Source organism: Caenorhabditis briggsae (assembly GCF_000004555.2).
Source record: "Caenorhabditis briggsae complete genome, chrIII, whole genome shotgun sequence".
NCBI lineage: Eukaryota > Metazoa > Nematoda > Chromadorea > Rhabditida > Rhabditidae > Caenorhabditis > Caenorhabditis briggsae.
The window spans coordinates 14214848-14231686 of record NC_013490.2 but is presented as its reverse complement, the minus strand read 5'-3'; the positions used below and the strand labels follow the sequence as shown (position 1 = coordinate 14231686).

Sequence of the window (16839 nt, the reverse complement as noted above, 5' to 3'; positions counted from 1 at the left end):
ACATATATCAAGTATACATAATAAGGCAATTGGCTAAGGGTGACCTAGTTTTCCAAACTACTAGGCCACCAAAAAGCAGTTGTTTAGAAAGAGAGAAATTTTTTGGGACCGTAATATTTTTTTGTTGATTTTTCACATGTTTTCAGAGAGGTTGATGAGGGAAAAAGGCAATTGTAAAAGTGATTATACGAAATTTAAAAAAAGTGAGTGAAATTCTAGAAAAAATAGAACCAGCCAGTGGTCAACAAAAAGGGAGGGGGGGGGGGGAAGGGAAATTGAAAAAATAGAAAAAGGGAAAACTTTTTACAAAAAGTACATATGGAAGTTTAGAAAGAAACATCAATTTTCATACAAATCGTCCATATCAAACGTTCCAAAATCGTCCGGCGGACTGACGGTTTTTGAAGACGTCGTCGCCGGTCTAGAAGGCGTTGCTGGCATTGGAGCAGAAGTTGGTGGCGCCTTCTTCTTTTTCGTGGATTTTCCATTTGATGTTCCATTTGTGGATCCATTTCTGGCGAATGGTGCAGACGATTCTGTGTCGAAGAACTCATCGTCGTCATTTCGAGGAGATTTCTTCTTCATGAGAGCTTCTTCTTCTCCAGACAAATCGCGCATCGCGTCGGCGAGAAGGCCCGTGAACTGAAAATTTTATTTTTGAGTTTTTAAGACTGATTGAAAAGTTACGGCTTTAAATTAGAATACCATTAGTGACCTAGAATTCCAGAAATTACTATTAGAGAAATTTCCTAGACCACTTTGGAACTTTTATGAAATCACAATGACTCACATCTCCATTAACGGAAACATTGTATCCTCCGATCGTCTGATCGTCTCCCGGATTCAAACTGTACGAGTTAGACTGATAGCTTCCGCATTCGATCCGCGTGGCGTCGGCGGGAATAGTTTTTTTGGCTGAAAACAGGGGAAGTTTGAAATAGCGAACTAGTGACCAAGGTTTCTCTCAAACTCGGTCAAATTGGTCCATAACTCACTAATATTCATAGCTTCGGATCCAACCATAACTGGAATCGATTTGAAGCTAGCATTGGAACCCTTATTTCCAGGAGACATCAAACTTGGCTGATCATCTTCTTGATACACATACAACGTGAATTGAGGTCCCTGGCAAAGCCAACGCGGCGGATGACTGTAGGTTCTTGTCTCAACATGCGGTGTCCACATTTCTTCTCCTTCTCTACGACTTTCTTCAGTCTCCACAGTTGCGAACGCCATAATTGGAGAGTTTGGAGGCATTGGAGCATGCATATCTGTGTTGTTCTTGGTCCTTTGTAGTTGCCATCCGCCTACTGGAGTGATTGTGATTTGGGGCGGAGCTTCATGGTTATTAGTTGTGACTTCTCCTTCTTTTCTGACGGGTTTTATGTCCTGCTGAATGACCATGACTCCGTTAGATGGGTCAACCTTCGCGATGATAATAGACATGGAAGTCAAGAGTTTAGTAGTCTTAGCCGTCTTGGTGCTGGTGGTACTATTAGAACTTCTCATTCTGAACACGACTGACATCCTATTCACCTCCAATCGTTTCCTTGCAGTCAACGCAAGCGAAGTGGCTGCTGTGTTTCCGAGATAAGAAAAACTAGCAAGATCTGTTGCCCACGCTTGTAGATCCTCCTTCGTATACTTCGAATCCTTGATCTTCTCGGTAGCAGTGAGAAGAAGGGGAGGTGGAAAAGGACCAACTCTCGTATTTCCATTGGTTTTGGCAAGAACTGGAGAATTCACAGCGATTGGATGATCCTTGGTGTAGTTGCAAGAATCAGTCATGGCTCTGTGGCGGCTTGGTCCGATGAGAGCGACTACATCAGCAGCGTCAGTGAGGCCAGCAGATCTGTGGAATCTAGATTCCTTGTTCACGAACGTGTCGCCGTGGGTTCTTTGATTTGGCTTTCCTCCGAATGGACAAATTGCGAATAGATGGGTTGTTCCATGATTTGATGTGATACCCAACCAACGACAGTCTTCTGAGAAAGCAGTGGAGATTATTTTGGCAGTTGTATTTCCACGATTTAGTTTGTATAGATGTTGTACACTGGCCAATGAAGATGTGGTTGGGTGGGGCATCAGAAGGAAGATATTGAAGACGTTGGCATTTGCATCAGCCGAAAGAACCAATCGTTGATCAGGACTGAATGAGATATAGGAGATTGGATCCACGTGAGCCACATAGTGACACATAACACCATCTGAAGAGTCATCTTCTGGATTATGAGCCAAATTTAGAACTGTGATGATTCCCTGTGGTTGATTTGTCTTTGTCGTGCTTCCAGATCCACCACCGGTCATTGAGTCACTGATTGTTTTGACACCCTTCGTGAAGAACTGAAAACAAGGGTTCAGAATAATTAGGACGGTGACTAATAGTAGTTAACTCACAGACACAGCACTGTAGAGTTGATCCGTGTACTTTTCGGTAGTAGCTGGCTCCACTTCGGCAGCAAGTCCTCCGCTGCTTTGGATACTGGAGTCTAGCGTCTTATCCGCATAAGCCAACAACTGGCACGACAACGCTAACGATGGTGGATTATGGTCGCATGGTGGAGCTGTCAAAATTTTTCGAACTGGCTTAAAATCAATGATACTGTAGACGACGGCATTGTTGCAGAGAGACACCACAAGGAATTGATCAGAAGCGTTTACAGAAACTACCGGTTCCTCGAATTTGATTTTATGAACTTCTTTTCCAGTGAGCAGTGAGATTATTGTGACTGAGCAATACTGACGATCGGGGTGGTGAGAGGAAGCGTCAACGACAGCGATGAGGGGTCGGGCATCTGCGAAAGGATCAGTTTTCCCGCGAAGTTTAATGTTGTTGGGAAGGATTTTGAGAGCGCGGACAGGCCCTTGACGTTCAGAAAGAACTTCTTCGAAATCACCAGACGGCTGAAAATAGCAATATGACTTGTTTTTAAGCCCATTTTTGTCACAACTAGATTCAAACTCACACTCATTGTCCAAATCTGGTATCCTCTACACAATCCAATCACCAAAACCTCCAACCGTTGATTTGGTTCTCCTGCCTTCTCAACAGTTGACAACTGAACCCATTCAGCCTTCTCTGCGGTAATCTGTGTACTTTGTGATTGTGTCTTTGAAGAAATCCCATAAGCCACTAGATCAATCACTTGATTCGCAAATGTCTGTTGTTCTACAGCCGACTGCTTCACCACTTGTCCCTTCGCATAATTCACCGGAGCTCCGCGTGGCTTCGAAATAATCGTATTCATCGATGGAATCGGTGGTGGTTGTTGCCTCTGTTGTGACGAATTCTGATGTGTTTTCCGTGGTGGTGCTGCTGGTTTCTCATCGTCTAGGCTCATATCCACCAACATATTGTCAACAGATGCTCGGACAGTCCGTTTTGATGTTGTTGTGGATGATGGTGGAGATGGTGGTGGTGATGCTGGTCTCTTGGTGGAGTTCAGTGTACGAACTACCTCCTCGTCGTCCTCTTCCGGCGAATCCTTCACGAGCTCAATAATGAAAATTAGAGGGGAGTACAATATTATTCAAATTAACATAGTCAGTAACATAGTGGTTTGAAAAGTACTTTTATAAAACCCAGAGAGCTTCAAAAAACTGTCGAAGACGCAAAAATCAATGCCAAAAAGGGAAAAAAGTGATTAGCATGTGATTCTTTTCAATAGACAGCCAGTATATATAGGAGAGAAATGGACATGTGATGAAATACACCGACAAGCCATTATGAATTCAGAACTGAATTTTAAAAAACGCTTTTCAGCTCTTTCAGCTCAAGGTCAGGTTTTCTGGTTTTTGAAAGAAATTTTTGAACACAAACTCACCGGTCTACTACTCAAACTACTTCTATCGTCGGACGAGCTGAAGTCCAACAGATCCCCGCTAATTTTTTTGTCTTTCTCGGCGGTCTGTGCCACCGTTTCTTTTACTTCTTCCTTCTTTTCCTTTTCTACTTCGTCCTCAGCTACTGGAACAACGTCTTCTGATCTCTCTACTTTTTCTTCTTCTGGAACTTCTGATAGATCCTTCTTATCCTCTAATTGCTCTTCTGGAACCTTTTCAAAATCGACTGGAACGTCTTCTTCTTCTACGTTTGGCTCTGGATCGTCTTTTTCAGACTCTTCTGGTTCTCTTTCTTCCTTTTCTTGAGGTTTTGGTTCCTCCTGAAAAACCGAAAAATGAGTTGAAATCAAGACCATATAAAGCAGAATTAGTAAAATTTTGGGCTCTATCAAATGTTAATCTGTTCAAAATGAGGTATAAAATTTTTAAAATATCAGTTAGAGAAGGTCAAAGCATCTTCAACATACAAAAAGGTATGTTGGTCACCTGATGAAGGGGAAAACGAGGGAAAAGAGAGAGATAGTGAGAGAAAGAGAGAGAGAGAGAGATGTCGAGAAAGTGTGTGTGCCAAACAGAGAGACATGAGAGAGACATGTGAAAGAGAAAAACACGTAATTTTCAGTTGAAATCGAAATTTCGTCTATTGTCTGAGACTTTTTGGTTGTAAGAACGATGGTGAGAGAGCGTAACAAATCAAGAGACACAGACATGCAATGGTTTCAACTCGTTTGGAGGGGCTTCGTAGTACCTAGGAGATTGATTTTTTTTCTTGAAAAAATCAAGACAAAAAATAGTAATGACGTTGATTTTTCTATTTGTTGACCCAAATTGGTCAAAGAGCATCAGAGGGTCAACACATCGATTTCTATTTGGCCGTATGGTCGGGTAGGAAGGGGAGGAGACCACGAGAGGAGAGAAGAACAACACCATGTGCCTGTTCTGTTCGGAAGAGCATTTTACATTTTTTGGGACTACCTTTCTGATTGTTGAAGAATATTAGTTCAACTTTTGTTGAACAAGACTTGTTGTATGAATGGCAGTATTGAATTTTGACTTCGACTAGACTTCGCCCACTTTTGATTTTATCGGGAGACATGGGGATTTTCTTTAAATAAGAATAATTTTTTGAAAAAGTTTCCAAGTAGTCGGCTATTAAAACTATGAAATTCAGAAATTTAGAAAAACAAAATCATATGAATTGATAACTGGTCTTTTTGAAAATGTTCTCTAGAGACCCCGGAATTTCCGGGGTCTCGTTCTCTAACAAAACAAAAATTAGATTGGAAAGCTGAAACAAAACCAATTTTCAAAAAAAAGCATTTTTGGTTGGTTTTTAACTAAATCTGATTGTTGTTAAGCTAGAAAAATTAGGTGCATTTTTTCGAACATTTCATAATTTCGCGTCATTGATTTTTGTGTTCCTTTCCTCTCCTCTTTTTCCTCGTTCCTCTAGTCTGCTGAATAGACTCTACTCCTCCTCCAAACGAGTTGACACTAATAATAAATATTTTAGTTGTTGCCTCTGATATCTCAATTTTTAATTTTAAAAAACATCACAAAAAGAAACACTAAACACTATACCGGTGGTGGTTGCCGAACGCTCAGATCCACTTCAGCATCTTCTCCATCCGGTCGAACGTCTTCTGGTGGTCCAGCAGCCGCTGCGTTGGTTCTCGACGCAATCAACTGATTCTGGTGTTGTCGTTGACGTTGCTTCTTCTTTTTCGACGATCCGCCACCTCCGTGGCTTGGATTGTTTGGAAGTGGTGGCATTTTTGGGGAACCTAATAGGGGAAAATGATGGAAAAGTTGGAAGAAGAATTAAGAAAAGTGGTAGGAAAGATGAGAGAAAAACCAAAAAAACGCCTCGAAGGATCATCGATCTCTTCTCCTCCTACATCCTAGGGGCAGCGCCTTCTTCTTCTCACGTGTGTTGTCTGTCTGCGCTCTCTCCATTTCGCACACTCTTACGCTTTGCGCCAAGTCACGAGGGAGCGGAGACGCAGAGAAGTATCTTCTTCTTCGGAGTGAGCAGAAGCTTCTTTTTCTTCTTCATTTTCCCCTCAATTTTTTATTTTTCCTCGTCAAGACTCCGAGAAGGTTCTGAGGAGCAAAAATTTGTCGGAAATCGATAAGGAAAATTGTGGTTCTAATATATTTTTTTTCAATTGTTTACACATTTGTTGGAGGAATCGTCGGCCAGAAAAAACACAACAATTCGCACATGATTTGATCATCTTTCTCCCTTTTTCACTTTCCTTTTGTCGGCGCGAACGCGATTCTATACGCACCGCGCATCCCTGTCTTTTATTTATTCCTCTCCCTCCTTATCGGTTTCGCTTTCTGTGGTTTTTTCTTTCTAATTGGTCAATTATCGCAACATGGGGAGAACCAGAAACATTAAACAGTAAATCGAAAAAGACTCGTTGTCTGAGCGAGTAAAGGCTTTCTACACAATTTTAGCACATTTCCGACAGTTCAAAAATTCAGATGTTGTTCAAAAAAAAAACCAATGATTCCAAAATTCAACCTCAAAATAAGGTGATTTTCTCACGGTTCGTTAGCGAGCGTAGACTAAAAAACAAGCTTTCAATAGACCTATTGTCATCGTTTTTGTATAAAAAGCGGACATTTTTTTCAAACAAGTTGAAAAAGAAAACAGACTGTCTGATCTATTATCGCCACGTTTTGAAAACTTATCAGTCAACCATTATAGGCAGATAAAAGGAGAATTCTTCGTAGCTGTCAAAGCGTTGTTCTCATTCTTCAAAGAATTTCATGGCAAATCGGAATTCCGGGGATTTTTTGCGAAACTCTGCATTATATTAGAAGATGGCCCGAAAACTTTATTATTGATCTTCGAATCTTCCGGAATTCTCGGCTAAGAACCATTTTCTTAACTACATCTCCGCTGCTCGCTTCTCCCCCACACATACACACTTTTTTCTTTCCCAAAACGCGTAAAAAATTGGCTTGAAAACGGAAAAAAAGTTTGATTTTGAAACTAATTATCCGAATCAGAGATTATCAATTTTCCCCCGCAAATTCAACCCAATTTTGGCTTTCCGCCAAAAAAATTGGTCAAATCTCGCCTATTGCGATACAAGTTCGCTCCACGGGCCACCGTAGTCGGCGTGTGGTCGCGTTTTCGCGGCGAGACCAGCACGCTCACTCAGTCGTTTTGACCCTGTTGCCTCCAAATATCTTTCGATTTTTGACATGTTTGCTGCTGTTTTTATCAATTTTCGAAGTAATCATGAGATCAAATGACGTAATTTTCCAAGTTTTTTTGCCGAATTTTTGGAGTTTACGAACGGAAAATTGTTTGATCTTCCCCAAATATCCAATAATTGCTTCCGAAAATTGAACATTTGAATTACAGATCTTATTGGGTTGTTCGAGTGATTTCTCGCAACAAATGGAAGGAGAAAAGCTGAATCTGGACAACATCATTTCCAGATTATTGGAAGGTTTGGGAAAATTTTGCTTTTCATCGATTTTCACCTTGTTCTTTTCAGTTAGAGGATCCAAACCAGGGAAAAATGTGCAACTCACAGAGAGCGAAATTAAAGGATTGTGTCAGAAATCGCGGGAAATTTTCCTGAGCCAGCCTATTCTGCTCGAGTTGGAAGCTCCGTTGAAGATTTGCGGTTCGTTTATTTTTAGACCTTCCCACAGATGATTACTCATCAGTGTTAGAAGACACTTCCTTACACAGGAAATTGATATTTCTCAGTTTTTTGTTCTTGTAAATTTCAGTTAAAAAATTCCAGGTGATGTGCACGGACAGTACTACGATCTGTTGAGATTGTTCGAATACGGAGGCTTCCCACCAGAGTCCAACTACCTCTTTCTCGGAGATTATGTTGATAGAGGAAAGCAGTCTTTGGAGACTATCTGCCTTTTGTTGGCCTACAAAATCAAGTATCCAGAGAACTTCTTCCTGTTGAGAGGAAATCACGAGTGTGCCTCGATCAACAGAATTTATGGCTTCTATGACGAATGTAAGGGACTTACAGCCTCTAATCCTGACAGCTAATCTTTGTAATTTTTTAGGCAAACGACGATATAACATCAAATTGTGGAAGACGTTCACTGACTGCTTCAACTGCCTTCCTGTGGCCGCCATAATCGACGAGAAGATCTTCTGCTGCCATGGAGGTCTCTCACCAGATCTTCAGTCCATGGAGCAGATCCGCCGTATTATGCGGCCGACGGACGTGCCAGATCAAGGATTGTTGTGTGATCTTTTGTGGTCGGATCCGGACAAGGTTTGTGGTTTATGCGTTGTTTACACGATGGTGTGGTAACCGTATTTTTTGCAAATATCAAACAAATATTGACACTTTTTTGTGCACTTTACAGGATGTCACCGGATGGGGAGAGAACGATCGAGGAGTTTCGTTCACCTTCGGACCAGAAGTTGTGGCCAAGTTCTTGCACAAGCACGACTTGGACTTAATTTGCAGAGCACATCAGGTGAGGAAAATAATTACTGTACCAAGAGAAAGCTAATTTCTAGGAGGGTTGAAATACTAGAAGTGAATCCGTTCTCAGTTGTATAAATTTGAACGATACAATAAAATTTTTGAGGTCGCAAAAATTATTTGTGTAGTTTAGCTTCCAAAATAATGTTTTTTGGGTACAGGGAGAGCGGGGAACTGAACCCCCAAAACGAGATTTCACTAATTTTCTGTTCTTTTTCCAGGTCGTAGAAGATGGCTACGAGTTCTTCGCCAAACGACAACTAGTCACACTGTTCAGTGCTCCTAACTATTGCGGAGAATTCGATAACGCCGGATCGATGATGACTGTCGACGAGACGCTAATGTGCTCATTCCAGGTGAGAAAGTTATCTGAAATCGGGAAATGTTGACGTGAAAACTTCACCGGTGATGTAATGGTCAAGTCAGACGAGTCTAAATTGGCGATCGGTTCGAGTTCTTCGAAGACATCGCCGCCTAAAGCGGGGTGATAATGAGGCATTTGTCTGAGGTGATATTAGAAAAATTTCTAGGACTTTTTCACTTTTTCGGAAAAGTACAGATGAATATTAATGATTTATTTTTCAGATTCTGAAGCCAGCCGACAAGAAGAAGTACCCATATGGAGCAGGAGGTGTCGGCTCAAACCGCCCAGTCACACCACCACGGAACGCGCCTGCCGCGCAACCAAAGAAAGGCGCCAAGAAGTGATATAATAATATTATATCTTTTGTGTCGATTTTCTCTATTGTTTACTATCCATCTGTAAATACTTCTCTAACACCGTTCCATTTTGTTCCCAAACCTCGATCGCCCCATTCGCTTCTCGGTCATCTCCTCCCGTTTCAGCTTTGATCGAAGAATCTTGTAGTTGTCTGTGTGTGTACATTATCCCATCATTTTCAAAAGAGAATTCTTTCCATTCTTTTCCTAACAAAATTTCGAAATGATCTGACGCCGGCTGACATACGTGCGAGAAGATGCCCGTCGTCGCGAGGCGAATATCCCCCACACTCCCCAATTCTCAAATTCAAGCTTTCGTTGTCACCGTCCCACCCCTCCTACCCCATTATCTCTGCGGACCATTCTGTTTCTTTTTACTTTAAAAAAAATAAAATTTCCCGTCCTACTTTAGTGTTAGATTATTACTCCGAATCCCCTCTCCCCAATTGCTGGCTCAATTTTTCAATCCATCCCATTTTTAAGTTCGTCTCTTGTTTCTTTTTTGTCTTAATTTTCGTTCTATCCCTACAAATAGTTTAAGCGGCCATCTCTCTAATTATATATATATTTTTTTTAATTACTCAAAAAGACAAATTTTTATGATAATTTCTCTCCCGTCCCCATCCATTCTAAAATTCCCTTCTCGTTCCTAATTTTGTAATGTAAAAGTCGTATTGTCGAATGTTCGAACAAGAAACAAAAAGTGAAAAATAAGAATAAAATAGAACACTGGTCCTCCTTTTGCTCTCTATCTCCTCTCTTCTCGTTTTCTCTAACTCTCCTCTCTTCCCGAATAAACGAGTGTAGTTGTATCTCCTAGGAGAGCGCGCAGAGAACCCCTTCACAACAACAGCTCCTATATCGATTTTTGCTCCTGCCTCGTTAAAATTCCCTAGAGACTTCTTCCTCTTCCTTCTTAATCACAATGCTCCGACCCGGCTCATCGGTCAGCTATAATAGGTAATAGAGAAACAGAGTGCGAAAACTTTTGAAATCTTGCTTTCCCACTTTTTTTAGCGCGATGCACCAAGTAACGATAGACGCTCATCCAACGGAACAGGCAATTGTGGTGCGCTTTGATCAGTCGTCGGGTAAGCAACGGGCTAAGAAACTTCGAGAAAAATAGAGGATCTGGCGGGAGAGCTCTCGTTGTTGAATCTAGGAGTCGTTTAGAATGTATCCAGTCGAAAATCTATATTCGCCGTCTTTCTCCAGAGCTGTAATCGCGAATATAGAGAACTCCAGATCTGAATTTCGAGAAATAGCCAACACATGTTCCAGGTTCACCATCAAACACACTCAAAAAGCGTGCATCATCTGCCAACGTGGAATCACTAGGTTATCAGAAAGTGTAAGTGCGCTCTATTGGTAGTTAGACGTACAAAAATGTTCAATAGAGCAAACTTGCTTCAGTCCTAAATGTCTCCTGGTAAAATCTATAAAAACATACAAAAGAAAAAAAAACATTCGAGGGGAGAAATGCTAATTTGCTCTATTGATGATTCAATCGAAAATTAAGGATTAAAAATTCCAAAAAAAAGTTTTATGAAAATTAGAAAGAAGGTCTGAAAATGTAGAAAATGAAACTGAAACAAGGAAATTCGGAACTTTAAGAATTCAAATTCAAATTAAAAACTATGAAGAACGCACTCCCATTGTTATTTCCTTCAGAATAAACTTGAAAGAGTTGTCTCCCAATGTGGACATTCGCACTCTATCGAACGTTATCCTTCAAATATGCCTATTCATTCCTGCCACGTCACGAAGTCAACTGGAGCAGGTTTTATATTTTCTTCAAAAAAGAGGCACCCCGAGAATGAGTTCTTCGAGATCTCGAAGTTCATCAACAGTTTCCTTTGATCGAAGATCAAGTCAGGCGGCAGTTTTGAATGTGGATTTGGATAAAGTCGATGTGCGTTTTTTTTATTGAAGTGTTTAAAGTTTTATGAGGCAATTTACGAAATATAATGCCACCTTAAACACTATAAGAATACCTTCAAATAACTTTCCACTTTGAGCCAATTTATCTCGGTTCCTGTGAAAGATGCCAAAAGTTATCAACTAACAAAATATTTTTGGACATTTTTGAACGAGTCTGCAAACACGGACGGACAGTTTTTTTATTCTGACAATATAGAGTTGTGTGAGGTCGCCGCTCAAGCTTCTCGCCTTCAAGGGTACGGAGGCTGAGCGGCGGGCCGCCGGCGACTCCAGATCTCTATCCACTGAGCGAATTCATCTCGGTTCTTGTGAACGATATCAAATAGTAATCAGCTGATAAAATGTTTTTCATATCATTATAAACATTTTGTCAGTTGACTACTTTTCGATATCCTTTACAGGAAATGGGATATATGGGCTCAAAATTGACTAGTCTTTACGGTATCTGTAATGTGGGCGGAGCTTGTGCTTGTGCTTGTGCTAGATATCATAGAACTAGTTCTAGTCAACCTTGAGAAATTAAATTGACCGAAATCTACTTCTTACTAAGAAAACTTTTCTGTGTGTGTGTCTGTGTGTCCGTCTCGGACATTCACTTGAATAACTCAAAGGAATATGGGACTCCTAAAGTGGTATGTAGTATGTAGTCATGGACTACCGAGCGCTTCATGTCCATGGTGTCCATGGACCTTCTAGAAATAAACATAATTAACTTCCAAACAAAATTTTTTAAGTTTTAGTTTCTTGAAACCACTGAATTCCAAACTTTTATAACGTTTGAGTTAACTGATTGCTTAATTTTCAATTTAAAAAATTTCCGAATCTGTTTTCTGAATTCCAATAAGTCGAAATTTGAAGATTAATAATTAGAAAATGATTTGAAAAATATCTAAGACTTTGAATCTCCGGTTTTGGATTTCCTGAATTTTCCAAATTTTTGCACATTCGAAACAATCAGAAAGTGCGAAATATGGAAAACCAGAGATTGTGAAATTCGAAGAATTTAAAAAAATTCTAGAAAGTTCCAGAAAACTCAAAAACGTTCCAGAACATTTCAGAACATTCTAGGAAGTTCCTAAAATTCCAGAAAAATCCGGAAAGTTTCACGAAAATTCCAGAACATTAAGAAAATTTCTAGAAAACTTCAGAAGATTCCAATTCATTATGCAAAGTTCCAGAACATTCGAGAACAATCCGGGAAATTCCAGAAGTTTCCAAAAATTTACTTAAAGGGGCCAGACAGCAAAAAGTTTGGGAGACATCAGAGAAATATCAGAGAAAGTTTTTTTTTTGATGTATGCCCTCCTTTAAGTTTCAAAACACTAGAGAAAAATTTCAAAACGTTCCAGAACATTCTAGGAAATTCCGACAATTCCAGAAAGTTCCGGAAAGTTCAGGGAAGATTTCAGAACATAAAAAAAGAGTCGAGAACACTCCTGAAAATTTCCAACAATTCTAATAAGTTTCAGAACATTCTAGAACAATCCGGGAAATTCCAGAAATTTCCAGAAGTTTCCAGAAATTTCCAGAAATTTCAAAAAAGTTCCAAAACATTCCAAAAAACTTCAAAATATTTTAGAACATTCCAGAACATTCTAGAAAATGTCAAAAAAACTTCAAGAACGTTTTCAATATTTACTTTTATCTACAAGAATACAGGTCTTGCAACCTCTTCCCTATACTTTCAGTGTAATCTAGAACCGAAGGCTTAGATAAAATGATGTATGAAGTTTCCGAAATTCAGAAAACCCGAAGATTTGAAAAACTCGGAAAATGCAGATATTCAAAAATTGGTGAATTTTGGTTCGAAAGTCGAGACTTTAAAAATTCAGAAAATAGTACTCTGCTATCAAGAAACAGGCATTCTGTCATGAAGAAACTCGGAAACTTAAAAATCCTGAAAATCGGATGTTTGAATTCAGTTATCGCGTTTTTACTAAGAACCGACAAGACTTAATGGAAATTACCAGAAAATTGGGAAAAAATACGTCTGCAATAACCAAAAAAAAAACAAGCGGCTTAGTCAGGGTGGGATTCTATCAGAGGTATCCATCAAATAGATGTGGCTTTCTTTTAGGAAAATCTAAAATTTTAAACTTTAAATACTTCGAAGTCACTCAAAAAGTGAGAAATTCAGAAATTATCAATTCAAGTGTATAATACAATAAACGGCAGCCAGGAGGTTGAGCCCCCGGCAGGGGGCTCAAACCGACTGGTATTTATATTACCTGAAAACTATTTTCAGGAATACATTGAATGTTTCTATGGAGAGACATCAGCGGAGAAAAACAAAGGAGCCGTGGCACTTCACGAGCTCTCGAAAACACCCCAGAATCTGACTGCACTCGTGAATAACGGTATATCTGTGTGTCAAAGATGTCCTAATGTCCATTTTCCAGAGACTCTCATGATGGCACTGGCTCGAGTTTTCAGAGAGGATTGGAAGAAGCATTTTGATGTTGCCACAAATATTATGAATCTATTTGTGAATATGTCAAAGTTTTCGATTTTTCATGGAATATTGCTACATCATAAGGTACAGTAACTTGTGGGATCTAAATTAATCTTCACTAAAAAGACAATTACTGAAATTCCTACAAATTCAATTGTTCCAGATCGGTTCCCTATGTGTCAACGCAATTGAGCACGAGACTAAACGATATGATTTATGGATTGCAGAAATGAAAAAAGCTGATCAGGAGACGCAGAGAAAGTTAAAAAATGCTATAAGAAAACAAGCAATGTTGCTAGCAGGTTTGTGGCCGTGGATGAACATTTTCTAGGCCACCAATTTAAATATTTTCAGCCTGTATCACAATGCTCACCAACTTGGCAACCGATATCAGTGTGGAGTTGAAAATGGTCAGACGAAATCTAGTGGTTCTGCTTGTCAAGTTAGTGGACTAGATTCCTAGGTCGTCTCTGAATAAATTCTGATTTCCAGATGTCTTCAAATGTCATCAGACTCTCCGAACCCATTAACCACTTCTACTGTCAAATTCCTGCTGAAATTGAGCATTTTTGAAGAGAACAAAATAGTAATGGAACAAAATGGAACGATTGAAAAATTGCTGAAACTATTCCCAATTCATGATCTGGAACTTCGAAAAGCCACCATCCAACTACTCTTTAATTTCTCGTTTGACCCAAAAAATGTGCCAAAAATGGTTAATGGAGGATTAGTACCACATATGTCATCACTGATTGAAAGTGATAATAAGGCATTGAATATGTTGTATTTGTTGAGCTGTAATGATGATGCCAAAGCGATGTTGGCTTATACGGATGCGATACAGTCGGTGAGTATGGTGGCCTAGAAAACGTCTTCGGGGCATCAATAAGAGAATTCTTTCTACAAATTTCCGGATCCCCGAAGAAATCCTCTTGAAAAAATGAATATGAGGGGTGGATTAAATTGATTTTCGGAATAGGCTAGACTTCAAACACTCCTTTCATCCTTCATGGATGTCAGCCATGAAGAAACGAAAGAAGCGCAGTAGATATATTTAAATGAAGTAGCCGACAATTCACGGGTTCCGCAGTCCACTATCATTTCCGTGTAAAGTGGGCGGGGTTTACAATTAGCTTATATACAAACTTTGTCTCAATTCTTAGAGGTTTCGCTGCATAATTTTTGATCTAATTTCCACGGGAAAGTGAATTACTGTAGCCTATTTCAGTTGATGCGTGATGTGCTCAGTGGAAGAGGAAGTGAAGTGACGAAAGCAGTCCTTCTGAATATCTGTCTAGAGAAACGAAATGCTCAATTGGTATGTGGTGCTGGTGGACAGGGCCTAGATCTTTTGATAGAAATGTCAATGGAGTCAAGAGATTTGATGCTGATCAAAGTGATAAGAGCCATTTCTAGTCATGATGGACCGACACAGAATATGTTTTTGGTAGGTCAATGCTTCATTGCGTTACTGTAGTCAGATAAAATTTCAGAAATGGATCGATAAACTTTTGGATGTTGCAAAAAGCGAAGGAACCGATAATTCTGAATCTAAATCTTCATTTGGTTTGGAATGCATGGGAGCTGTGGCGGAGATTAAAGTTGCGCCATGGGCAAAGTATGTAAAAATTGAAAAAAAAAACCCAGCCTGTTTGCCGCGCCTCTGGCGTTCCAAACAACTGGCTGGTGCGCTTACGGCGCGAGATCGTCGTGTCGCTCCTCACTTTTTTCCACTACTTTGAATTGAGAAACTGTCAAATCTTTATGATTCTTTCTCATTTTATGTCAGACCTGCCAACCCTGAAAGTATTTTGGTAGATGATATTTAGTCTGGCGGATTCTTCCTGTGGCTTTCTAGGGCAAATAGTCTTTTTGAACAATTTATTAAAGTTTCTATGATTTCTAGGCTTGTTTAGAATTTAGTTTTTTTTCGGACTTTCAAGTTTTTGACATTTTTTCAGAGATCTGAGAATTTCGAACCATCTATATCTTGTGAGTACCCAAGACTTTCTAGGCTCTATAAATTTTTTAACGACTTCAATTTTTGAAAGAAGGAGCAATGTTATTGAAAAAAAGCATATTTCAGAATAATCCAATCTCATTCTTTGGTTCCTTGGATGAAAGATCAGTTACAAGAAGGAATCGACGAATCACAAGAAGTCACTGTACTTCGAGAAATAAAACCATTGCAATTACAAATTGTAATCACTTGTGGAACGATGGCAAGACAACTCGATGCTGCACGACTTTTGGTTCCACTGATTGACACTTTTGTGCATTTGCTTCAATGTAAGAGATTAACATGTTCGAATTTTCTCTGATTCATTTAAAACTGAAAAATCTGAACTCTCCTCGCCAAGAGCTTCAAAATAAGTATAAACATAACCTATGCTTGATTAGTTTGGGAATACTGTAGTTTTCGAGGTGAGACCTACACGTAACTAAATTAGGTATATTTATACTCATTTTATATCTTTTTTATACGGGTAATTGAGATTTGAAGTTTTCAGATAGCTGGAAACACAATAAAGCAAATTACAGTCTCCCGATTTTTTCAGCTTGCCAAATTGATGATGAGTTTGTCGTTCAGCTACTCTATGTATTCTTGCAACTATTGAAACACAAAGTAAGTAACTATAAACCGTGAACTGCAAATTTCAAACTACAAATGTTCCCAGGACCTCTCGGCTCGTCTGATGACCCAAGATTCAGAACTCGGAGCCCATATGATTGATTTGATGCATGATGCCAACGCAGCAGTCCGTGAAGTATGCGACAACGCTCTACTGATAATGGGAGAGCACTCGGAAGACTGGGCGAAACGAATCGCTGGTGAACGGTTTAAATGGCACAATGCGCAGTGGCTGGAAATGGTTGAGGTAAATTAAAATCCGTTCTTGAGCCTTCTTTGGAATGGGTTGATTTGGAGCTTCAAAATAAGTATAATCATAACTTTTAATACGCTTTTGGTCTCATAGCAGAACTACAGTAATCCCAATGTCAAGAGTAGCAGGACATGTTTACACTCCCTTTCAAGCTTTTTAAACTTTGAGTTCAAAATTTTTGAAATTATTTGAATGGAAAAAATGCTATGAAAATTAGTATCATAAAATTTCTAGCGCGACGATCATGAGTTCAACAACTATGACAACGAAGATTTCGGAGCGGATTTCAACTTCGATAATTTTGATGATGACTTCGATATGAATGAGAAATTGTTTTAAATGCGAGTAGAATAAAACTAAAAAATATTAAAGTGGGCGGGGCGCTTGGCGAGATTTTCAGATGGCTGATGGTAATTAAACTTATTTATGGCTCCGAAAAATAGTTTAGTAATTTATTGTGCACCAAAAGTAAAGTCTTATTGGGACTAAATATTATTGGGTGAAAAGTTCT

General features: G+C 39.4%; 3 protein-coding genes across 3 annotated transcripts; 2 read left to right on the top strand and 1 right to left on the bottom strand.

Moving 5' to 3' along the window:
* Positions 1-339: 339 nt before the first annotated feature.
* Positions 340-5616, bottom strand: CBG00600 (the record flags this gene model as incomplete). Its single annotated transcript, XM_045244665.1, has 7 exons — positions 340-642; positions 791-915; positions 996-2343; positions 2398-2904; positions 2967-3494; positions 3825-4163; positions 5425-5616. The coding sequence occupies 7 exons, from the start codon at positions 5614-5616 to the stop codon at positions 340-342; spliced, it is 3342 nt and encodes a 1113-aa protein (XP_045091620.1).
* A 1645-nt stretch (positions 5617-7261) lies between these two features.
* Cbr-gsp-2 lies at positions 7262-9038 on the top strand (the record flags this gene model as incomplete). The annotated part of the gene is made up of 7 exons (XM_002630146.1): positions 7262-7313; positions 7362-7493; positions 7617-7847; positions 7900-8114; positions 8209-8322; positions 8552-8686; positions 8916-9038. The coding sequence occupies 7 exons, from the start codon at positions 7262-7264 to the stop codon at positions 9036-9038; spliced, it is 1002 nt and encodes a 333-aa protein (XP_002630192.1).
* Positions 9039-10071: 1033 nt separating this feature from the next.
* On the top strand, positions 10072-16667 carry Cbr-kap-1 (the record flags this gene model as incomplete). The annotated part of the gene is made up of 13 exons (XM_045244664.1): positions 10072-10141; positions 10332-10401; positions 10722-10962; positions 13237-13527; positions 13607-13745; positions 13798-13885; positions 13936-14290; positions 14672-14890; positions 14937-15061; positions 15530-15732; positions 16002-16069; positions 16122-16322; positions 16563-16667. The coding sequence occupies 13 exons, from the start codon at positions 10072-10074 to the stop codon at positions 16665-16667; spliced, it is 2175 nt and encodes a 724-aa protein (XP_045091621.1).
* Positions 16668-16839: the final 172 nt, after the last annotated feature.